Genomic DNA, 25,697 nt, shown 5'->3' with positions numbered 1-25,697 from the left:
CTGGAAGGTTTTCCGTATCGTGGCTCTCGGTACTGGGGGTTTCGCGATGAAGGCTATTTGTAGGCGGAAGGGTAGGTCAGGGGTGTCGCGAGGGGCCCAGGAGACAGGTCGGCACGGCCAAGGGTGGGGCCGCGCCGCCTGCCCTCCTGGCCACCTCGTGGCCCCACCTCGTTGACTCTTCGGTCTTCTGGAAGCTTCGTGGCAAAATAGGACCCTGGGCGTTGATTTCGTCCAATTCTGAGAATATTTCCTTACTAGGATTTCTGAAACCAAAAACAGCAGAAAACAAAGAATCGGCACTTCGGCATCTTGTTAATAGGTTAGTTCCAGAAAATGCACGAATATGATATAAAGTGTGCATAAAACATGTAGATATCATCAATAATGTGGCATGGAACATAAGAAATTATCGATACGTCGGAGACGTATCAGTCATATTGGAGTGAAACGCATGAAGAAACTCCATACCGATGGATTACTTGAATCACTTGACTTTGAGTCACTTGATAGATGCGAAGCATGTCTAATGGGAAAAATGACTAAGACTCCATTTTCTGGTATGATGGAGCGAGCTACTGACTTATTGGAAATCATACATACCGATGTGTGCGGACCAATGAGCGTAGCATCGCGCGGTGGTTATCGTTATGTTCTAACCTTCACAGATGATCTGAGTAGATATGGGTATATCTATTTCATGAAACATAAATCCGAAACTTTCGAGAAGTTTAAGGAATTCCAAAGTGAAGTAGAAAATCAACGTAACAAGAAGATTAAATTTCTACGATCTGATCGTGGAGGTGAATATCTGAGTTATGAGTTTGGCATGCATTTAAAGAAATGCGGAATACTTTCACAATTGACACCGCCGGGAACACCTCAACGAAACGGTGTGTCCGAACGTCGTAATCGAACTCTCTTAGATATGGTTCGTTCTATGATGTCTCTTACTGATTTGCCGTTATCATTTTGGAGTTACGCATTAGAGACAGCCGCATTCACTTTAAATAGAGCACCATCAAAATCCGTAGAAACGACACCGTATGAATTATGATTTAATAAGAAACCTAAGCTGTCGTTCCTGAAAGTTTGGGGTTGCGAAGCCTATGTAAAGAAGTTACAACCGGACAAGCTAGAACCCAAAGCGGAGAAATGCGTCTTCATAGGATACCCTAAGGAAACTATAGGGTACACTTTCTATCACAAATCCGAAGGTAAAATCTTTGTTGCTAAGAACGGAACCTTTCTTGAGAAAGAATTTCTCACTAAAGAAGTGACTGGAAGAAAAGTAGAACTCGATGAGATTGATGAATCTATACTCGTTGATCAGAGTAGCGCGATCGAAGTTGTACCTATATCGCCTACACCGGCAACAGAGGAAGCTAATGATAATGATCATGAAACTTCGAACGAGGAAACTACTGAACCTCGCAGATCGACAAGGGAACGTGCCACTCCTGATTGGTATGATCCTTGTCTAAATGTCATGATTGTGGATAACAATGATGAGGACCCTACGACATATGAAGAAGCGATGATGAGCCCAGATTCCAACAAATGGCAAGAAGCCATGAAATCCGAAATGGGATCCATGTATGATAACAAAGTATGGACTTTGGTAGACTTACCTGATAGCCGAAAGGCTGTCGAGAATAAATGGATCTTCAAGAGAAAAACAGATGCTGATGGTAGTATTACTGTCTATAAAGCTCGACTTGTCGCAAAGGGTTTCCGACAAATTCAAGGAGTTGACTACGATGAGACTTTCTCACCTGTAGCGAAGCTAAAATCTGTGAGGATTTTGTTAGCAATAGCTGCATTTTTCGATTATGAGATTTGGCAGATGGATGTCAAAACGGCGTTCCTTAATGGAGACATTGAGGAAGAGTTGTATATGGTACAACCCAAAGGTTTTGTCGATCCTAAAAATGCTGACAAAGTATGCAAACTTCAGCGTTCAATCTATGGACTGAAGCAAGCATCAAGAAGTTGGAACCGACGCTTTGATAAGGTGATCAAAGACTTCGGGTTTATACAGTGTCATGGAGAGGCCTGTATTTACAAGAAAGTGAGTGGGAGCTCTGTAGCATTTCTGATATTATATGTAGATGACATATTATTGATCGGAAATGATATAGAACTATTAAGCAGTGTAAAAGGTTATTTGAATAATAGTTTTTCAATGAAAGACCTTGGTGAAGCATCGTATATATTAGGCATCAAGATTTATAGAGATAGATCAAGACGCCTAATAGGGCTATCACAGAGTACATACCTGGACAAGATTCTAAAGAAGTTTAGAATGGACGAAAGTAAGAAAGGATTCTTACCTATGTTACCAGGCACGGTCTTGAGTAAGACTCAAGGACCGGCTACGGCAGAAGAAAGAGAAAGGATGAGTAATATCCCCTATGCCTCGGCAGTAGGATCTATCATGTATGCCATGCTATGTACTAGACCGGATATAGCACATGCTGTTAGTTTGACTAGCAGATATCAAAATGATCCAGGAATGTAACACTGGACAGCGGTCAAGAATATCATGAAGTACTTGAAAAGAACTAAGGATATGTTTCTTTGTTATGGAGGTGACCAACAGCTCGTTGTAAACGGTTACACCGATGCAAGTTGGAACACTGATCCTGATGACTCTAAGTCACAGTCTGGGTACGTGTTTATATTGAATGGTGCTGCGATGGTCGGGCAAGCTCGAAGCAGTGCACGGTGGCGAAGTCTTCAACAGAATCAGAGTACATAGCGGCTTCAGAGGCTTCATCAGAAGCGGTATGGATGAAGAGGTTCATTGTAGAGCTCGGTGTGGTTCCTAGTGCATTGGACCCATTAATCATCTACTGTGATAACATGGGTGCCATCGCCAATGCACAAGAGCCAAGGTCACACAAGAGGCTGAAGCATATCAAGCTGCGTTACCACTCGATTCGTGAGTACATCGAAGATGGAGAAGTAAAGATTTGCAAAGTACACACTGATCTGAATGTAGCAGATCCGTTGACTAAAGCTCTCCCTAGGGCAAAGCATGACCAACACCAGAATGCCATGGGTGTTAGGTATATTACAATGTAATCTAGATTATTGACTCTAGTGCAAGTGGGAGACTGAAGGAGATATGCCCTAGAGGCAATAATAAAGTGGTTATTATTATATATCTTTATGTTTATGATAAATGTTTATATATCATGCTATAATTGTATAAACCAAAACATTAGTACATGTGTGATATGTAGACAAACAGAGAGTCCCTAGTATGCCTCTTAACTAGCTTGTTGATTAATGGATGATTAGTTTCATAATCATGAACATTGGATGTTATTAATAACAAGGTTATGTCATTGTATGAATGATGTAATGGACACACCCAATTAAGCGTAGCATAAGATCACGTCATTAAGTTATTTGCTATTAGCTTTCGATACATAGTTACCTAGTCCTCATGACCATGAGATCATGTAAATCACTTATACCGGAAAGGTACTTTGATTACACCAAACGCCACTGCGTAAATGGGTGGTTATAAAGGTGGGATTAAGTATCCGGAAAGTATGAGTTGAGGCATATGGATCAACAGTGGGATTTGTCCATCCCGATGACGGATAGATATACTCTGGGCCCTCTCGGTGGAATGTCGTCTAATGTCTTGCAAGCATATGAATAAGTTTATAAGAGACCACATACCACGGTACGAGTAAAGAGTACTTGTCAGGAGAAGAGGTTGAACAAGGTATAGAGTGATACCGATGATCAAACCTCGGACAAGTAAAATATCGCGTGACAAAGGGAATTGGTATCGTATGTGAATGGTTCATTCGATCACTAAAGTCATCGTTGAATATGTAGGAGCCATTATGGATCTCCAGATCCCGCTATTGGTTATTGGTCGGAGTGAGTACTCAACCATGTCCGCATAGTTCACGAACCGTAGGGTGACACACTTAAAGTTGGATGTTGAAATGGTAGAACTTGAATATGGAATGGAGTTTGAATATTTGTTCGGAGTCCCGGATGAGATCCCGGACATCACGAGGAGTTCCGGAATGGTCCGGAGAATAAGATTCATATATAGGATGTCATTTTATGTGATTTAAAATGATCCGGAAGGTTCTATGGAAGGTTCTAGAAGGTTCTAGAAAAGTCCGGAAGAAACCACCAAGGAAGGCGGAGTCCCGGTGGGACTCCACCTCCCATGGCCGGCCAACCCCAACAACACCAAGGTGGCCGCACCACCTAGATGGCCGGCGCCCCCCTCTCCCAAACCCTAGCGGGCTCTCTCATCCACCACATCCCGCACGCTTAGCGAAGCTCCGCCGGATTTCTCCACCACCACCGACACCACGCCGTCGTGCTGTCGGATTCAAGAGGAGCTACTACTTCCGCTGCCCGCTGGAACGGGAGGTGGACGTCGTCTTCATCAACAACCGAACGTGTGACCGAGTACGGAGGTGCTGCCCGTTCGTGGCGCCGTGATCAAGATCTTCTACGCGCTTTTGCAAGCGGCAAGTGAACGTCTACCGCAACAACAAGAGCCTCATCTTGTAGGCTTTGGAATCTCTTCAAGGGTGAGACTCGATAATCCCCTCGTTGCTACCGTCTTCTAGATTGCATCTTGGCTTGGATTGCGTGTTCGCGGTAGGAAATTTTTTGTTTTCTATGCAACGTTATCCTACAGAATAACACCACAACTTAAATATCATAACATTGAATATTACTCAACCATAATTCACTACTAACATTTAGACTTCACCCATGTCCTCAAGAACTAAACGAACTACTCACGAGACATCATATGGAACATGATCAGAGGTGATATGATGATGAATAACAATCTGAACATAAACCTTGGTTCAATGGTTTCACTCAATAGCATCAATAACAAGTAGAAATCAATATCGAGAGAGTTTCCCCTATCAAACAATCAAGATCCAACCCAAATTGTTACAGCGGTGACGAGGTGCAACGGTGGAGACGGCGGTGATGATGATGGAGATGATGGTGATGATGATGGAGATGATGTCCAGCTCGATGACGGTGGCGATGGCGTCGATTTCCCCCTCCGGGAGGGAATTTCCTCGGCAGATTTCAGCCTACCGGAGAGCTCTTTTCTCTCTGGTGTTCTCCGCCCCGCAGAGGCGGCTGTGACTCTTCGCGATTATCCTCTGGAGCTTAGGTTTTCGGGGCGAAGAAGTACGCGAAGGAGAGGAGGCCAGAGGGGGCTGTGGGCCCCCTCCCCACATGGCGGCGCGACCAGGGCAGGGCCCGCGCCGGCCTGTGAGGGGCGCCCATGGCGGCCCTCCTCGGCTCCTCCTTCTGGCTCTCTTCGTCTTCTGGAAAAATAGGATTTTTCATATAAATTCCGTCAATTGTTGATCTTCCGAAATATTGCATTCTGACGGCGCTTTTTCTAGCAGAATCCTGACTCCGGTGCGCGATCCTCCAATAATCATGAAACATGCAAAATAGATGAAATAACATAAGTATTACCTCTAAATATGAAATATATCAATGAATAACAACAAATTATGATATAAAATAGTGATAAAAAATGGACGTATCAACGGTCGGTGCGCACCGGATGGGCCGGTGACAGGCTCGACGGTGCCGGGCGGTGGGTGATACGTCTCCGACGTATCGATAATTTCTTATGTTCCATGCCACATTATTGATGTTATCTACATGTTTTATGCACACTTTATGTCATATTCGTGCATTTTCTGGAACTAACCTATTAACAAGATGCCGAAGTGCCGCTTCTTCATTGTTTTTGGTTTCAGAAATCCTAGTAAGGAAATATTCTCGGAATTGGACGAAATCAAAGCCCAGGGGCCTATTTTTCCACGAAGCTTCCAGAAGTCCGAAGGAGAGACGAAGAGGGGCCACGGAGGGGCCACACCCTAGGGCGGCGCGGCCCCCCCCTTGGCCGCGCGGCCCTGTGGTGTGGGGCCCCCGTGCCGCCTCTTGACCTGCCCTTTCGCCTATAAAAAGTCTCCGTGACGAAAACCCCAGTACCGAGAACCACGATACGGAAAACCTTCCAGAGACGCCGCCGCCGCCGATCCCATCTCGGGGGATCCAGGAGATCGCCTCCGGCACCCTGCCGGAGAGGGGAATCATCTCCCGGAGGACTCTACGCCGCCATGGTCGCCTCCGGTGTGATGTGTGAGTAGTCTACCCCTGGACTATGGGTCCATAGCAGTAGCTAGATGGTTGTCTTCTCCCCATTGTGCTATCATTGTCGGATCTTGTGAGCTGCCTAACATGATCAAGATCATCTATCTGTAATTCTATATGTTGCGTTTGTTGGGATCCGATGAATAGAAAATACTTGTTATGTTGATTATCAAAGCTATGCTTATGTGTTGTTTATGATCTTGCATGCTCTCCGTTATTAGTAGATGCTCTGGCCAAGTTGATGCTAGTAACTCCAAGAGGGAGTATTTATGCTCGATAGTGGGTTCATGCCTCTGTGAATCTGGAGGAGTGACAAGAACCACTAAGGTTATGGATGTGTTGTTGCCACTAGGGATAAAACATTAGTGCTATGTTCAAGGATGTAGTCACTAGTTACATTACGCGCAATACTTAATGCAATTGTCTGTTGTTAGCAACTTAATACTGGAGGGGGTTCGGATGATAACCCGAAGGTGGACTTTTTAGGCATAGATGCAGTTGGATGGCGGTCTATGTACTTTGTCGTAATGCCCAATTAAATCTCACTATACTCATCATGATATGTATGTGCATGGTCATGCTCTCTTTATTTGTCAATTGCCCAACTGTAATTTGTTCACCCAACATGCTGTTCGTCTTATGGGAGAGACACCTCTAGTGAACTGTGGACCCCGGTCCAATTCTCTTTCTTGAAATACAATCTCTTGCAATATCTTGTTCTACTGTTTTACGCAAACAATCATCTTCCACACAATACGGTTAATCCTTTGTTACAGCAAGCCGGTGAGATTGACAACCTCACCGTTTCGTTGGGGCAAAGTACTTTGGTTGTGTTGTGCAGTTCCACGTTGGCGCCGGAATCTCTGGTGTTGCGCCGCACTACATCCCGCCGCCATCAACCTTCAACGTGCTTCTTGGCTCCTCCTGGTTCGATAAACCTTGGTTTCTTTCTGAGGGAAAACTTGCTGCTGTGCGCATCATACCTTCCTCTTGAGGTTCCCAACGAACGTGTGAGTTACACGCCATCAAGCATATTTTCTGGCGCCGTTGCCGGGGAGATCAAGACACGCTGCAAGGGGAGTCTCCACTTCTCAATCTCTTTACTTTGTTTTTGTCTTGCTTAATTTTATTTACTACTTTGTTTGCTGCACTAAATCAAAATACAAAAAAAATTAGTTGCTAGTTTTACTTTATTTGCTATCTTGTTTGCTATATCAAAAACACAAAAAAATTAGTTACTTGTTTTACTTTACTTAATATCATGCATGTTTTTATTTCACTAGTTAAGCATAATGGAAAACAACAAAAATATGAGAGATCTTTATGAACTTTATCTTGAATTAGGACATGATGTATTTGAAGAGAGAATTAAAAAACCCATGGAACTTTATATGCATGCTAATGGGAATGTTATTACTATGAATGCTTTGAACACCATTGTTGCTAATGCTATGGAAAATTCTAAGCTTGGGGAAGCTGGCTTTGATGAGAATGATCTTTTTAGTCCCCCAAGCATTGAGGAGAAAATTTTCTTTTATGATTACAATATGCCTCCTATATATGATGATAGCCACTTTGTTGAATTTGCTCCCACTACAACTAATAAAATTGATTATGCTTATGTGGAGAGTAATAATTTTATGCATGAGACTCATGATAAGAATGCTTTATGTGATAGTTATATTGTTGAGTTTGCTCATGATGCTACTGAAAGTTATTATGAGAGAGGAAAATATGGTTGTAGAAATTTTCATGTTACTAAAACTCCTCTCTATGTGCTGAAATTTTTGAAGCTACACTTGTTTTATCTTTCTACGCTTGTTGCATTATGCTTCTTGAACTTGTTTATTTACAAGATTCCTCTTCATAGAAAGCATGTTAGACTTAAATGTGTTTTGAATTTGCCTCTTGAAGCTCTCTTTTGCTTCAAATACTATTTCTTGCGAGTGCATCATCAAAGCTACTTGAGCCCATCTTAATGGCTATAAAGAAAGAACTTCTTGGGAGATAACCCATGTGTTATTTTACTACAGTACTTTGTTTTTATTTTGAGTCTTGGAAGTTGTTTACTACTGTAGCAACCTCTCCTTATCTTAGTTTTGTGTTTTGTTGTGCCAAGTTAAGCCGTTGATAGAAAAGTAAGTACTAGATTTGGATTACTGCACAGTTCCAGATTTCTTTGCTGTCACGAATCTGGGTCCACCTCCCTGTAGGTAACTCAGAAAATTAAGCCAATTTACGTGCATGATCCTCAGATATGTACGCAACTTTCATTCAATTTGAGCATTTTCATCTGAGCAAGTCTGGTGCCATTTTAAAATTCGTCAATACGAACTGTTCTGTTTTGACAGATTCTGCCTTTTATTTCGCATTGCCTCTTTTGCTATGTTGGATGAATTTCTTTGATCCAGTAATGTCCAGTAGCATTATGCAATGTCCAGAAGTGTTAAGAATGATTGTGTCACCCCTGAATATGTCAATTTATATTGTGCACTAACCCTCTAATGAGTTGTTTCGAGTTTGGTGTGGAGGAAGTTTTCAAGGATCAAGAGAGGAGTATGATGCAACATGATCAAGGAGAGTGAAAGCTCTAAGCTTGGGGATGCCCCGGTGGTTCACCCCTGCATATATCAAGAAGACTCAAGCGTCTAAGCTTGGGGATGCCCAAGGCATCCCCTTCTTCATCGACAACATTATCAGGTTCCTCCCCTGAAACTATATTTTTATTCCATCACATCTTATGTGCTTTTTCTTGGAGCGTCGGTTTGTTTTTGTTTTTGTTTTGTTTGAATAAAATGGATCCTAGCATTCACTTTATGGGAGAGATACACGCTCCGCTGTAGCATATGGACAAGTATGTCCTTGGTTTCTACTCATAGTATTCATGGCGAAGTTTCTCCTTCGTTAAATTGTTATATGGTTGGAATTGGAAAATGATACATGTAGTAATTGCTATAAATGTCTTGGGTAATGTGATACTTGGCAATTGTTGTGCTCATGATTAAGCTCTTGCATCATATGCTTTGCACCCATTAATGAAGAAATACATAGAGCATGCTAAAATTTGGTTTGCATATTTGGTTTCTCTAAGGTCTAGATAATTTCTAGTATTGAGTTTGAACAACAAGGAAGACGGTGTAGAGTCTTATAATGTTTTCAATATGTCTTTTATGTGAGTTTTGCTGCACCGGTTCATCCTGGTGTTTGTTTCAAATAAGCCTTGCTAGCCTAAACCTTGTATCGAGAGGGAATACTTCTCATGCATCCAAAATACTTGAGCCAACCACTATGTCATTTGTGTCCACCATACCTACCTACTACATGGTATTTTCCGCCATTCCAAAGTAAATTGCTTGAGTGCTACCTTTAAAATTCCATCATTCACCTTTGCAATATATAGCTCATGGGACAAATAGCTTTAAACTATTGTGGTATTGAATATGTAATTATGCACTTTATCTCTTATTAAGTTGCTTGTTGTGCGATAACCAGGTGTCCTGGGGACGCCATCAACTACTCTTTGTTGAATTTCATGTGAGTTGCTATGCATGTTCGTCTTGTCTGAAGTAAGAGAGATCTACCACCATAGGGTTAAGCATGCATATGTTAGAGAAGAACATTGGGCCGCTAACTAAAGCCATGTTCCATGGTGGAAGTTTCAGTTTTGGACAACAATCCTCAAATCTCAAATGAGAAAATTATTAATTGTTGTTATATGCTTATGCATAAAAGAGGAGTCCATTATCTGTTGTCTATGTTGTCCCGGTATGGATGTCTAAGTTGAAGAATAATCAATAGCGAGAAATCCAATGCGAGCTTTCTCCTTAGACCTTTGTACAGGCGGCATAGAGGTACCCCTTTGTGACACTTGGTAAAAACAATGCATTGTGATGATCCGGTAGTCCAAGCTAATTAGGACAAGGTGCGGGCACTATTAGTATACTATGCATGAGGCTTGCAACTTGTAAGATATAATTTACATGATACATATGCTTTATTACTACCGTTGACAAAATTGTTTCATGTTTTCAAAATCAAAGCTCTAGCACAAATATAGCAATCGATGCTTTTCCTCTATGAGGACCATTCTTTTACTTTCAATGTTGAGTCAGTTCACCTATTTCTCTCCACCTCAAGAAGCAAACACTTGTGTGAACTATGCATTGATTCCTACATACTTGCTTATTGCACTTATTATATTACTCTATGTTGACAATATCCATGAGATATACATGTTACAAGTTGAAAGCAACCGCTGAAACTTAATCTTCTTTTGTGTTGCTTCAATACCTTTACTTTGAATTATTGCTTTATGAGTTAACTCTTATGCAAGACTTATTGATGCTTGTCTTGAAGTGCTATTCATGAAAAGTCTTTGCTATATGATTCACTTGTTTACTCATGTCATATACATTGTTTTGATCGCTGCATTCACTACATATGCTTTACAAATAGTATGATCAAGATTATGATGGCATGTCACTCCGTAAATTATCTGTGTTATCGTTTTACCGCTCGGGACGAGCAGAACTAAGCTTGGGGATGCTGATACGTCTCCGACGTATCGATAATTTCTTATGTTCCATGCCACATTATTGATGTTATCTACATGTTTTATGCACACTTTATGTCATATTCGTGCATTTTCTGGAACTAACCTATTAACAAGATGCCGAAGTGCCAGTTGTTGTTTTCTGCTGTTTTTGGTTTCAGAAATCCTAGTAAGGAAATATTCTCGGAATTGGACGAAATCAAAGCCCAGGGGCCTATTTTTCCACGAAGCTTCCAGAAGTCCGAAGGAGAGACGAAGAGGGGCCACGGAGGGGCCACACCCTAGGGCGGCGCGGCCCCCCCTTGGCCGCGTGGCCCTGTGGTGTGGGGCCCCCGTGCCGCCTCTTGACCTGCCCTTTCGCCTATAAAAAGTTTCCGTGACGAAAACCCCAGTACCGAGAACCACGATACGGAAAACCTTCCAGAGACGCCGCCGCCGCCGATCCCATCTCGGGATCCAGAGATCGCCTCCGGCACCCTGCCGGAGAGGGGAATCATCTCCGGAGGACTCTACGCCGCCATGGTCGCCTCCGGTGTGATGTGTGAGTAGTCTACCCCTGGACTATGGGTCCATAGCAGTAGCTAGATGGTTGTCTTCTCCCCATTGTGCTATCATTGTCGGATCTTGTGAGCTGCCTAACATGATCAAGATCATCTATCTGTAATTCTATATGTTGCGTTTGTTGGGATCCGATGAATAGAGAATACTTGTTATGTTGATTATCAAAGCTATGCTTATGTGTTGTTTATGATCTTGCATGCTCTCCGTTATTAGTAGATGCTCTGGCCAAGTTGATGCTAGTAACTCCAAGAGGGAGTATTTATGCTCGATAGTGGGTTCATGCCTCTGTGAATCTGGAGGAGTGACAAGAACCACTAAGGTTATGGATGTGCTGTTGCCACTAGGGATAAAACATTAGTGCTATGTTCAAGGATGTAGTCACTAGTTACATTACGCGCAATACTTAATGCAATTGTCTGTTGTTAGCAACTTAATACTGGAGGGGGTTCGGATGATAACCTGAAGGTGGACTTTTTAGGCATAGATGCAGTTGGATGGCGGTCTATGTACTTTGTCGTAATGCCCAATTAAATCTCACTATACTCATCATGATATGTATGTGCATGGTCATGCTCTCTTTATTTGTCAATTGCCCAACTGTAATTTGTTCACCCAACATGCTGTTCGTCTTATGGGAGAGACACCTCTAGTGAACTGTGGACCCCGGTCCAATTCTCTTTACTGAAATACAATCTCTGCACATCGTTCTACTGTTTTCTGCAAACAATCATCTTCCACACAATACGGTTAATCCTTTGTTACAGCAAGCCGGTGAGATTGACAACCTCACTGTTTCGTTGGGGCAAAGTACTTTGGTTGTGTTGTGCAGGTTCCACGTTGGCGCCGGAATCTCTGGTGTTGCGCCGCACTACATCCCGCCGCCATCAACCTTCAACGTGCTTCTTGGCTCCTCCTGGTTCGATAAACCTTGGTTTCTTTCTGAGGGAAAACTTGCTGCTGTGCGCATCATACCTTCCTCTTGGGGTTCCCAACGAACGTGTGAGTTACACGCCATCAGTGGGCCGGACTGCTTCAGGCCAAAACCTTTTCTTTTTTCTTTTAAAAACAGAAAATACTCCCAAACTCCGATTGTCATGAAACCAATTTTGTTGGAAATATTGAAACTCCTCACAGAATACTTTTAGATGATTTTAGAGAGGGGGTCTCCCACCGTCAAGAAAAGCTAAAGACGTCCAAATTCGAAAACGCAATAGAAGATGCATGCAGATTCCGTTTTCGATGAACTTGGTGATGAGGACATCCCTACCTCACTACTACCTCCGTCATTACAAGAAGATGATCCTGCTGTGAAGCTCAAGTCCAATGAAGTTAGGATTGGACCAATAACACGAGCTCGTGCGAAGCTACTTAAACAACAGGTGAACTTGTTCCTAAACGATACTTTGATCGATGAGAACTTTATACTGCCTAAGTCCTATTACTTATGTATGATCAGGTATGAGGAGGGAGCAAGCATCGCACGAGGAGGAGAGGAGCAGCTGGACCAGAAGATGGACGTGAAGCTGGACATGGAGCTGGACATGAAGACATCCCATGGACGCGCGAGGGAGGAGCGGGAGGAATGCGCGAGAGGAGGACGTCTTCAGGCCGGCGTCAGGGCCGGTCGGACCGGCCGTGGCACCGGGCCACCCGGTCCCAGCCCCGGTCGGCCGGATTCCCCGCCAGATCGGCCCGGTCAAAACCGGGTTTTGCACTTGTGCCAACCGGGCCAACATCCAGGGAGCCTGGACGCTTAGTCCGGTTTCCACCCGGTCCCAGACCCGGTCCAAACCGGACCATCCGGTCCCAGGCCCGGTCAACCAGATTCCAGACCGGCCGAGTCTGAGTCTGTCTCGACCAGATCTATTCTGGGTCGGTTATTTTTGTATCTTTTTGACCAGAGGTCGTCCCGGACGCCTATATAAGTGCCCAGGACGCCCCCTAGTTGCCTTAGACCACGTTTAAGATAAACCCTAGTTCTTAGGTGTTTGCTATGCAAAACTATTGAATACTACTCTCCAATTCGTTGCGATCTGGAGTTTTATGCTACTGAAAGTTTGTGTGATCTGCTGTTCCATTGGGGATTAGAAGATTGCAATCTACCGCTTCGTGGTCGGCGGCTACGTGCGCAAGTGTGTGGAGTTGCGAATATCTTGCAGGGTTGAGAGCTGTTGCACTGGCGACATGAATCAATCGAGAGACTTCGTCGGCGTCATACAAGTTATCCTCCTCATATCATCGATTCCATCCGCTGCTACCATCGTGTGTTCATCACCACCCGTCGCTTACTGAGAAGATCGGGCAACCCCTTATCACTTGGGCTTGTTGTAAAGCTAGCAACAAGCTCAAGAACGTCACACAGAGAAACACCAAGAAGCAATAGGGATATGCAAAGTATGCAAAGGATTGAGCTCCCTAAGATGATGTGATCAAGTTACCCAACCGAAAGCCCATCTTGATAGTGCGGTTATCTATCCTATAATCCGGCCTCCCAACAACCACCTTGAGACCGGTAAAAGAAAACCTAGGAAGACCATACCTTTGTCTTGCGCATCCCGCTTGATCTTGATGATAACTCTTTAAACTCCACTTAAGTCGGAATGCCTCACTTGATCATTGTTGCTTCGTGAAGACTCACAAATGCTTCCCCATACACCATGATGGGAAAGCTCCATTGATGCACATCTTCACATGTCTATTACCACCAAATGGACGGAAGCTTCAAGCATATGATACTCTTGAGATGCTCAACTTGAACTTGCCCAACTCAACCTTGATGACGATCACCACTTGATGTCATCCTCTCATGGACTATATGAGATCTCACTTTTGATGCATGCCCATGAAAAGATACCACATGACTTCACGTGGCACATTCTTCATGCTTCATGTGTTGACCAAACTTGAATCTATTCTTCACTCTTTGTATTGGTAAATCTTGTATCTTCTCATGCTCTATTATTATCTTGATCATTCATTGCTTAACACATAAGTTAGAGCATGGCTAATACTGAGTTCCACATAAGAACTTTATTTCCATTTCTTTTTCATATATCACATATACGTCTTCAAATCGATGATCTTGATGTCAATACTTAAGGTATATTTTTTATCTTCATGGCATCCATACTTGAATCCAACACATGGACTACAAGTAGTACCTATGGAATATTCCTTCATATAAACTCAATGAAAATATTAGTCTATAGGGGTTGTCATTAATTACCAAAACCACATATAGGTGCAATGTACCCTTACAACTGAGGATGTAATTTGACGGCTTGTAAGTTAAGCCGGCGAATACCTACATATGTTTAGCAAGGGTAAGAAGAAAAGTATACTAAACAAATAACTCTGGTGTCCGCCGTTAGAGGATTTTCTGAAAATCAATTATGAGGTTGCTTATACACCGGTAAGACACATGCAACCTAGGGAGTTGTAGTTCGTGATATGAGGGTACGTTGGTTGTTGCTAGGGATGGAAAAACGGAAGTAGTATATGATGTTTTTGCTGTTGAATTCCATGCTCTGGAACAAGGTGTTGATGCAGCCGCGGAGGTTGGCGCAATTCGAGCGGTGTTTGAAACCGACTAGGAATTGTTATCTATCGCAATGAACCAGCGTGGATAAGATTTTCCCAAGTGGCAGCCTCAATTGATGATCTTAAAATCCCATTACACTCTTGGTTCTCTAGGTCGGAAGTACGAGCTTGTGTTTTAGCCTACTTAGGTAAATCTTGTAATTCATATGAGGTTTCAGTCTGGGAAGTTAATGTATCGGTCTGTGTGGCTGAAATTATGATGGGTGATATGCCCTATATCTAGCAATAAAGGAAGTAAGGTTTCTCGCAGAATTTTCGTCCGTTTTCTTCCTTGCCCTTGTTATCAATCAAAATTACAATGTAGCCACCACAAAGTGAAACAGTTGCACGTTTTTCAATTTCCGATGAAAACACCAGAGACCCTTATGTCATGGTTTCCTCCGTCTCCTTCCCGCACACGAACCATGACGCATAATCATGGCTGATTCTGTTTAATTTACTGCCCCCTTCCTACAAAATCTGCCCATATAGACCAACTAGACTAAAAAAAAATCTCCGGACATTAGTTAAATATAAATACACAATATAAAATACTAGTAATAGATTAAATAAAAATAACAATAAAGTGAGGTTACATGGGTAGACAAACTAGAAAATAGAAGTTGATTTTTTTCACTCCCACCACAGCACCTAAGGTTTTAAATAAAAAATTGATTTTTATACAGTAAAACTATCTAAGGCTTAGAAAATATTTAAGATGTACTCTCTCCATCCATAAAAAGATGTCAAGCGGTTCATCTATATTCAAATGTATCGCACTAAAGGGTGTCTAGAATTTTAGATACATCTGAAATTAGATAAAATTTTAACAAGACAGATAGTATTTTTTTTGCGGGTAGCAACCCAGGGAAATGGTCAAATGGCTAAGAATCGACTTTGGGTCGATTTTGTATTCTTCCGGTGCAACGCGGCATATATTATTTACTAGTTCGTCGATAAAGCTTGAAAAAAAAAAAACAAGAGCGAACCCCTCTCCATTTACATTTCCAAATCACGCGACCCGGACCGGACACCACTGATCCCCACCATTCCGTCCGTCGCCGGGACCTTACCTCACCGTCTGTGCCCCGCCGCCGACCGCTCCGCCCCGCCGCGATGGGGAGCGTAGACCTGGTGCTGAAGCCGGCGTGCGAGGGCTGCGGCTCCCCATCGGACCTCTACGGCACCGGGTGCAAGCACACCACGCTCTGCAGCTCATGCGGCAAGAAAATGGCGCTCTCCCGCGCTCGGTGCCTCGTCTGCTCCGCTCCCATCACCAACCTAATCCGGGTATGGATCCGTCCGTTCCCGCGTGCCCGTGATCACCGTTTATGCCAACGCTCTCGATCTAGGGTTTCGACGGTCGGTTGCTCCAGTAGCCGGATGTGGTTCGTGTCCTTGGGCTTCTGTGGTGGGGAATTGAGATGTTGGATTGTGAGATTCAGGGTTACTAGTTGAACTCTGCTGCTCAGTATGCCACGGAATGGAATTTACTTCTTCTCGGTTCTCGCTGCACTATAGGAACCGAGCGACTGCTATTTCTCGGACCTTCATGGGATAAGGAATAACATAACCACGATAATTTTGTTGATTTGCGTTGTTTGCCTATTCAATTTACTTTCTGGCTTGTATCATGGCACAAAATTGTTGCAATCACAATAAAATATTAAGTAGGCAACAAGAATTAAGAAGGGGAAATTTGTCTTGATCTTGTTGCAGGTCATGTTACCTGGACCGCTGGAACATGTTGTTGACAAGGAAGAACCAAAATATATGCAATTGTCCTTTTTTTTAGTTTTAGTTTTACTAGATGTTAGGGCTGCTTTTGTTATCGAATAGATTTGGGACTTGACCAATAGAACTCCACCCGTCGTGACAATTAGGTTACATCATTTATTAATAAGACTTTGAATACCTGTAGTGACTGACTCTGATCTTAAACTTTTGTACTGTACAAGCTACATGATGCATCTGTTTATGCTAAAGCTTTGGATGGTAAATTGGGGAAATTGGGAGTGTTGGAGTTTAAACATGAGAGTGATTGTTAATGTTTCTTGAAGTGTGTTATAACAAGTCAGTTTTTCTATTTTTTTTTACTTTTACCGGAATTGTTACTTATACCTTGATGTTGCAACAAATTTCAGTACTGAGAATTTACTCAATATTAGATTAAACCAGGCTTTTGTATTGAACATATCAAAGTTAAAAGATTGTTTTCTTAAAAAAAACATTTTAATTGTCAGTTGTGTTTTGGTGAAAAAAAAACCTTTACAAGTAACTGATGAAACTGATGTGGACTAACTGATGAAACTACATGTTATCTTTCTCGTCAAGAAAATTTCGGGGCAAGCTGTCAGCATCTGTTATATATTGTATGCAGACATACCGCATGTAGTTGGCGGCAAATCTTTACCAAACTTGTAGAGAGGGCCAGTCTACCACCACAGAAGTGTTTCAGTTTCTGTTAAACATTTGACAACTCACTTTTGATTGGTGCATAGCAACCACCTAATAGTTAATAGTCATTTTTAAATTTGTGAGGGGCTAGGACACATCCTGGCCCTTACTAAGCTCCACTGCTGCTCACTGTGTGCTTAGTTCCATAACTGGATGCAGGCTCTTCATTTGTACTATACAGTTGCTTCCGTGGAAATTGTTTAGATTATTATGTGATGTTTACAGCGCACAGATCATGTGCTCTGTTATCCAGGCAGATCAGCTGCTGGTTCATATATTTATACTATGATTTCCTCAGTATGAATCTTTCCCTTTCAGGAATACAATGTACGGGCGAATGCTACCACAGATAAGTCATTCTCTATTGGAAGATTTGTCACTGGTTTACCACCTTTCTCAAAGAAAAAGAATGCTGAGAACAAATGGTCTCTTCATAAAGAAGGCCTACAAGGGCGACAGCTTACTGATAAAATGCTGGTACTCACTTTTGGATCATCATTCATCACTATTTGGTTCAGCATTTTTTTCCTGTACAAAATTGGTACTGATAGTTATTGTTCTTTGCTAGAACCAAACGTTACCAATTTTTGTGCCATGTCCTGGATTTTTTTCAGAAGTATTTGTTTTGAGCCAATCCTGAAAGTTGTATAAAGTTTATGCAGTCTGCCCTTTTAACTGTATGAATTTACATTTGGAAACCCCAGGAGAAATACAACAGGAAGCCATGGATTTTGGAAGATGAAACTGGTCAGTATCAGTTTCAAGGTCATATGGAGGGATCACAGTCAGCAACAGCTACGTACTATTTATTGATGTTGCATGGCAAGGAATTCCATGCATTTCCTGCTGGCAACTGGTAATACACCTGTTCCACATTTTTCTATGCTTGTCATTGTGTTAGCCTGAAACAGGAATTCAGGATTCTAGTAATACTGGTTTCAAAAAAAAGGAAAAGACGAGAGGCAAGTCTGACCATGGTTTTTAAGGCGTCACTTAGGCGGTAAGGCAGTGCCTTGGAAATTCTACCTGCCTTAGGTGCTTAGGCGTCAGAGTGGTGGTAGAATGCCTAATGATGTAAAAACCTTGAGTGTCTGACTTTCAGTGTCCATTGTTGCAACTTTGACCATTAGTTTTTGTTGTCATACAAATTGACAACATCTACAAAAAGAATTAATATTGTGAATATTTCTGCAACAAACTTAGTCAAGTCATTTTCACGCGCCTTGGCAAGACAAGGATTAAACGATATGGGAACTGCTAGTGGTCACTATGCCGTTAGAGCTGCTCCCAAGTCCCAATGGTACATCATCTTATGACTGAACGCACTGCAGGGGGTGAGATCGCATGCATGTGTTATTTTCTCTGCCTCTCATGTCCCTGTATACACACTTGTTCGAGCTTTACAGACTTTAAAAACTTATCTATCTCACCTGCATACCAATGCTATTTCAGACAAGTCTTGTTCAATTTTCAGTCAAGATTCAAACAGTTCCACGTGAGTTCTTTGGATTTATGAGCTTTAGGATAAGTTTCACATAACCTCCAAAGATTTGTGTAGATGTTTGCAGCCAAATTACATGATTCTCTTACATAAATTATAATGGGTTTCAGTGATGCTTCACAGAGTTTTATTTGTGTTCTGTCAAATTAAAACAGGATTTTCAGCAAGTTTTGTAAAGTTCCTTGTTATCACGAAGTATTTGCACAAGCTCTAAAGTGTTTCGCGTAGGTTTAGCGGAGTTTCATGCTGTTCCACTCATGATTTATAAAACATATTCCATACAAATTTTGAATAATCTGCCCACATTTCTTAAGGAACCCCCCCCCCCCCGCCCCCACAGAGGTTTTGGGCATGTTTTATCACTTCTTCAACAACAACAACAACCAAGCCTTTCAGTCCCAAACAAGTTGGGGTAGGCTAGAGTTGAAACCCATAAGATCTCGAAGCCAAGCCATGGTTCCGGGAACGTGGATAGCTAACTTCCACGCACCCCTGTCCATGGCTAAATCTTTGTCGATATTCCAAACCTTCAGGTCTCTCTTAACGGACTCCTCCCATGTCAAGTTTGGTCTACCACGACCCCTCTTAACATGTTTTATCACTTCTTCATGTGTGCAAAAATTTAACCGTAGTTTCACACAATCCTGGTGCTTTCTCATTTCTTTGCCATTGCATTCTGCCTCGGACACGCTCGAGAATGGACTTGTGGTGTACGCAGAGCATAGCGGCCGCTCTTTGTTGCCTCTGCCGCATCTGACAAGAGAGAGAGAGAGGGCGATGGTGGTGGTTGTGCAATCTGTGCTCGTTCCATGGCCATTTTATACACTCGCCGGTGCTTTGTGGAATTGAACATGTGCTTGCAGATAGAAGCATCTGTGCAGATGGCTGATGTGTGTGCACGTACCAGATGTTTCAGAGGGAGGGTCAAAAGCAGGATTTAGCGATCGGGGCAGGAGGCAGTCGGGTGGTGCCAATCTATCCACGATCTTGGCAAATGATTAGATTATTATTATTCTTTTTTTTCCTTTAAGCCATTAATTTCTTGAATGATATTTTATGTCAAGCATTTTAGGATGTAGCAGCAGTTTTTTTATCAATGCTTGACGAAATTATAATTTTTTTTGCTTGACAGCTGAATCTTGATAAAATGTTTCCTTAGTGAATTAATGTGTGCTCGTTGCTTCATTGGTTCTTATATCAGGTATAACTTCAGTAAAGTTGCACAGTACAAACAACTGACTCTGGAAGAGGCTGAGGAGAAGATGAATAAGAGAAAGACTAGTGCAACTGGTTATGAACGTTGGATGATGAAGGCAGCTACGAATGGCCCAGCTGCCTTCGGTTCTGATATGAAAAAACTTGAGCCTACTAATGATGGAGAAAAAGAAGGTGCTCGTCCTAAGAAGGGAAAAGACAATGAGGACGGTAATAATTCTGATAAAGGTGAGGAGAATGAAGAAGAGGAAGCTGATCGCAAAGATAGGCTTGGGCTCTCTAAGAGGGGCATGGATGACGACGAGGAAGGTGGAAAAGATTTAGATTTTGATTTGGATGATGACATTGAGAAAGGTCTGTTCTCAATTTTGATTGTATCAGAATTCTACTGTAGTTGGCAGACAACTCTATTCACATTCCACAGTTTAGCACTGCATAACTTGAAGTTTATTCATAGTTTGCTCACATTGCATTTTTTATTTTTTATTGGAGCTTTAACTTGTTAGTGCTTATTCGATGATCCCTTGTCTCTAATTTAATGCATAATATGATCACATTAGAATTACATTTGGTAATGTGAATAAGATTACTTGCCATACACTTACATATGAGATTTTAGTATTCTAAAATAGTTTATTTTAACATTTTTACGACAAGGTTCATTCTATATATGAAGCATATGCTTTCCCATGTCTGTTGATTTTCTTTACATGATACATGCCATTTGCACTATATATTAGATAGATGGCCTCGAAAAATAATGCTTCAATTGGCTTTTATTCATATTTTCAAATTAAGTTAAGATGTAGTGTTATTCTCTCTTCCAATAACTGCAATGTTGAATTCACCCCTTGGATTGTAAGCAAGTAATGGTAGTAGCGCATTTACTTGTGGCTAAGGGTTGAATTAGTTATTGCATGACCATCTAGTGTGAATGCCACATTCTCCTGCTGATTTATCTTATGTGGCTACTAGCGTTGTTGCTATTGTGCTCATGCTAAAGGAATCCATGTGTTCCTCTAAAAACACTATACCTTACATGGCCAAACCGTTACATTGAGATTCAGTTTGCTCTGTTGCAGACATCTATTCCAAAAGGTTTACACTGCTAAGAAAATATCAACACTGCCTATATGTCATGATCATTATAGTGGGGGAATTGCCTTTTCAGGGGATGACTGGGAGCATGAAGAAACATTCACTGATGATGATGAGGCTGTGGATATCGACCCAGAGGAGCGGGCAGATTTAGCTCCTGAAATTCCTGCTCCACCTGAAATTAAGCAGGTTGTGCAAATATACACTATTTGTTGAAATATAGATGAATTTAGATTTGTACCTTTTAGCATTGTTTCTTATACTTCTATAAAACATGTTCAATAAATACTGAAAATTGATGTCAGGATTTTCTAAGTTTGGGAATATATAGACTATTTTTGGAAATATGTACGAATTAAAAACATGTACAAATCTAAGTTGGGAGTAAGATCTTTCTTATTTTCTTATAAAAAATGTTCAATCAGTAGTGAAAATTGATGTCAGGAATTTCTTAGTTGGGAATGCTTGAAATGGTTCATAAAGGTTAAACATGTAACCAGCAAGTATGCTTTTATAAATGTGCCACTAATATTTGCTAGATTCACACATGTCACTTTCGTGTGCCTTAGTTATCCACTTAGGGGATACGATCTGAGCAGTTGGAATGCTTAGCATTATTTCCTTAGAAGCCAAGTTATTCATCCCTCTTACAAGAGAGGACATGTATCCTATCAATCAAGCAATAAATCGAGTTCATTTAGTATTTCGTTTTCGTAGCATACTCTTCTAGTTATCCCCAGTTCTGTTCTCTTTTCTAGTTCTGTGTGAACATATCTATAACAAGTGAGAACATTTGTAAATAAATTTTCCCGTACTTGTTATACTAGCTGCCAATGCCTGTTAGCATGCATAATGATAATGCTTGTCTGGTGCAAGTGCAATGATAGGAATCCACGTGAATAGGACAAACTAATGAAAATATGAACGAAGTGATAAATGGGATGCTCATTATCAGGGTAGTACAAACTAATAGTGGTAAGATTCTTTGCTTTTTGTTAAGATTCCTATTCTAGGATCTTCACTAAGAGAATCTGAGCATATGTGCTAGCAAGAATTATGGGAATCCACCTCTAACAAATATGTTCAAGATCTGCAAGTGCATTCGTCTATGAACGCTATTGTGTAAAAGCTACAAGTTATTACCTGCCTATGGATGCTGGTTTGTTAATTTAATCGAAGCAGATATGCTGTTAACGATTATCATTGTTCAAGAGCAAACTGCTGATATTCCGATTGTGCTACATCCAGGATGATGATGACAATGAAGAAGAAGAAGGTGGTTTGAGCAAGTCAGGAAAGGAATTAAAGAAGTTGCTTGGGCGTGCTTCTGGACAAAATGAGTCAGACGCCGATGAGGATGATGAAGACGATGATGTAACAGTTTGTTGTTGTGGAGATTGATTATTTGTTTCCATTACAAGGGCATTGTTCGCAGGAAAGCATGCTTCTTTTTATGACAAGGTTTTTTTTTATTCCCTTCTATCAGCAGGACGATGAGTCATCCCCAGTGCTTGCTCCTAAGCAGAAGGATCAACCGAAAGATGAACCTGTTGACAACAGCCCAGCTAAACCCACACCTTCATCAGGACATGCCCGTAGCACGCCTCCTGCATCAAAATCCAAACAAAAGAGGAAATTGGGTGGTGATGATGCAAAAACATCTGGCGGTACAGCTTCAAAGAAAGTAAAGGTGGAATCTGTAAGTAAACTCGGTTCAATTAACATTAAACAAAGGCCAAACCTTAATTGCCATGGACATGTATGCTCCTTTTAGATTAGTATTAAAGTGATTGTTCTTTGCGTAGGACACCAAACCATCAGGCATCAAGGAGGAGGCACCATCTTCCTCGAAACCTACATCAAAGGCCACGGCTTCCTCAAAAACTGCCAGTGCCAATGTATCTCCTGTGACAGAGGATGAGATCAGGACTGTTCTTCTTGCAGTGGCTCCAGTCACTACACAAGATTTAGTATCCAGATTTAAGTCTAGACTACGAGGTCCAGAGGTAGGCTTCTGCAGCTTTACTGATTTACAACAAACTAAAGCTGTGACATTGTATTGTACTACTGATAATGCATCACTGTTCTAACCACTGAAATTAAGAATTTTAGCCACTCCTACTCTGCATGAACTCGTAAGAATTGTTGAGGGATTTTATTATTGTTTGTTAACTGTCATGCATGAAGCTACCTCCAATTCTTGAATGTTGGCGGTTGGATGGGACTCAAGGGATAGTCCAAATTCTTATTATCGACAGTTAATATTAATTTTAAATAGGGAAGTGGGAACTGTTGGTTGGAAATTTGAAAAATAGGAACAAAGCTATCGTGGTTGGCGTTCAGACTTGGACAGTCTGCAACATGTCACTAGCATCTAGCGTTACTGCTGCATGCTTTGGCTTGCTATTTTCTGGGGCTGGCTGGCACATGGGTGGAGAAGTGTGCCCACGGTCTGCAACATCATTCTTCATATTGCGCTAATTTCTGTCCCACCTTTATCACTATTCTAATTTTGGCAGTACTAATTATGAAAATAATGGGAGTAGTACCAGAAAGGGAAGATGTTGCTTTGATGTAATTTGCTAGGCGGAGCTTTAAGTTTCATAAAAAAATCTTATGGATGGCATAATTGGGTTGCATTCTGTAATCATTAGCTGTTAGTCCTTTTTTATGATCGGAAGTGTCAGACATGCTCTTTCCAATGTTGATTTGTCAGCTCGATGCCTTTCTTTGATGTCAGTGTGTTCCATTGCAGGACAAGAATGCATTTGCTGAAATTCTGAAGAAAATTTCGAAGATACAGAAAACGAATGGCCACAACTACGTCGTCCTTAGAGAGGATAAGAAATGAAGAGCTCAACAAACTCAAGTTGAATTCCTTCATTAAGAACCTCCCTCGGTTCTGTATGAACATAATATCTTTGTACTGCATTGAATGAATCTGGTCTTCTGACTTGAGTATGCTGAACTTTTTTTATTGTAGCTTGCTTATAGAAATCAAATAATGATACAGTAGTTAGTATGTTGTGATCTTCTGGTAGAGTTCTTTTGTATTTGGTCCGTGGCTGTAATCATCTGACTGTGGCCTGATGATCCCTAGGCGAGCACGCTCAAATGATTGGTTAGAAATAACATTATACTGCCTGATCGCAGCTGCACACATGATGATTATGCACTTCTGGCCCTGTTTGTTGTTGCAAACAGCCAAACACCCAAAGAAAGATAGCGGTGCTCTTTGAGTAAAGCAGGTTCATTTTGGTGACAGAAACGGCCCTCCTGCTGACTTGTCTACCGAGGTAGGGTTGGTTAAGTTGTCTTGGTGTTATGGTTAAGTCATCACCACTTCGTTCTGTTCAAAAAAAAAGTCATCACCACTTCGCCTCGTCTATGTGGTAGGCATTGATCGGAAGGACATGGATGGTTTATTTACCCGTTCCTTCATGGGTTGTAGTCAGTTATCTGGAAGTCGATGACTGAAGCTTTGGTCCAATGCATTGGTTGTAGTGCTTCAATAACTTTGGAGGTGTAGACGTGGATGTCTATAGTTGCATGACATACAATGTTGGTTATCTTTTGTGGCGACATCCAGCAATAGTCTCTGCCCTAGGGCTAGAGAAGTATTATGTTTGTCTTGGATTGTGTTCTTTTAGCAACAGCTTTGCTTTGATCCCATCACTGGAGACCGGTAGCTCGTAAAACCAATGGGTGGCGGTGTTCTCTTATTTTTAGGAAGATGGTCGTGTACGTAGTTGTTATCTAGTGGAAAAATTCAGCTATGGCAGAGCATGGTAGCTTGTGGGCAAGCACAAAGGCCACAGTAGACTGCGTGCGATAATATTGGTAGGCATTAATACGACGACATTGTAATGTTGTTTCCACTTAGGATTAAAGGCTTTTTTGTGTGGGAAGCTGTAGATTCAGACAATCATGTTTATATGGTTTGGTTATGTTGCGCACCCCGAACCTTGGTTCTTCAACGAGACAATGCAACACTCAACTTATTGTTTTTTTAGCAATCGCCAATTTCTCCTTAGAAGAATAGAAGAAGTAAAAATGACCCATTTACATATCATATCATATCAAATCAAATCATGCTGCATAATCGCCATGCTCATGTTGCCACGTTTTACTTTCCCTACACAACTCTTATTTGTATGTATTCCCGGCATGGGCATGTACAATGAAAAGATCTTCGAGACACATTTAAAAAACAAATCTTTTTTATCATCCATGCTTATTTATACAAGTATATGGTTAACTAGACAACTCTTCTATAGAAACAATCATTAACTGATTCAATGTATTTTGATCTTTACCGCAAATAGCAGCAAGATAACAAGGGGAATCTGATCTGATCAAGATCAAATTGTAAAATCTAGAAAAACTAGCTTTGTATAGATGTAGATCTACACCACGCACCGCAAAACAGGACCCTCTCGGATCAAGTAACCAAACTCATGATATTGGTAGTAAAAAAAATCATGATATTGGCGTTCTGATATGTAAGGGATCTTTTCTCGATATTCTCAAACTTATAAAATTCAACTCCAC

General features: G+C 41.6%; 1 protein-coding gene across 2 annotated transcripts; it reads left to right on the top strand.

Annotated features, from left to right (window-relative positions):
• The first annotated feature begins 15,847 nt into the window (after positions 1-15,847).
• Positions 15,848-24,306, top strand: LOC127303594 (transcription initiation factor IIF subunit alpha). 2 transcript variants are annotated; one of them, XM_051334313.2, is made up of 9 exons: positions 15,848-16,165; positions 17,651-17,809; positions 18,037-18,188; positions 20,035-20,402; positions 21,220-21,335; positions 22,395-22,520; positions 22,636-22,845; positions 22,952-23,152; positions 23,902-24,306. In XM_051334313.2, the coding sequence occupies exons 1-9, from the start codon at positions 15,992-15,994 to the stop codon at positions 23,995-23,997; spliced, it is 1,602 nt and encodes a 533-aa protein (XP_051190273.1). In that variant the 5' UTR covers positions 15,848-15,991; the 3' UTR covers positions 23,998-24,306. The 2 variants fall into 2 exon arrangements, with proteins under 2 accessions (XP_051190273.1, XP_051190269.1); XM_051334309.2 differs by having other exon boundaries at positions 15,849-16,165; positions 22,633-22,845.
• The last annotated feature ends 1,391 nt before the right edge of the window (positions 24,307-25,697 follow it).

This window comes from Lolium perenne, chromosome 1 (assembly GCF_019359855.2).
Source record: "Lolium perenne isolate Kyuss_39 chromosome 1, Kyuss_2.0, whole genome shotgun sequence".
NCBI lineage: Eukaryota > Viridiplantae > Streptophyta > Magnoliopsida > Poales > Poaceae > Lolium > Lolium perenne.
This window is presented reverse-complemented; position numbering and strand designations above follow the sequence as displayed.

What these genes read in the sequence shown, in the direction of transcription:
- LOC127303594 (XM_051334309.2), top strand. Translation starts at nt 15,992, where the DNA reads ATGGGGAGCGTAGACCTGGTGCTGAAGCCGGCGTGCGAGGGCTGCGGC. An exon ending in CCATCACCAACCTAATCCGG is followed by an intron (nt 16,166 to 17,650) that starts GTATGGATCCGT and finishes TTTCCCTTTCAG; the next exon opens with GAATACAATGTACGGGCGAA. An exon ending in GGATGATGACATTGAGAAAG is followed by an intron (nt 20,403 to 21,219) that starts GTCTGTTCTCAA and finishes TTGCCTTTTCAG; the next exon opens with GGGATGACTGGGAGCATGAA.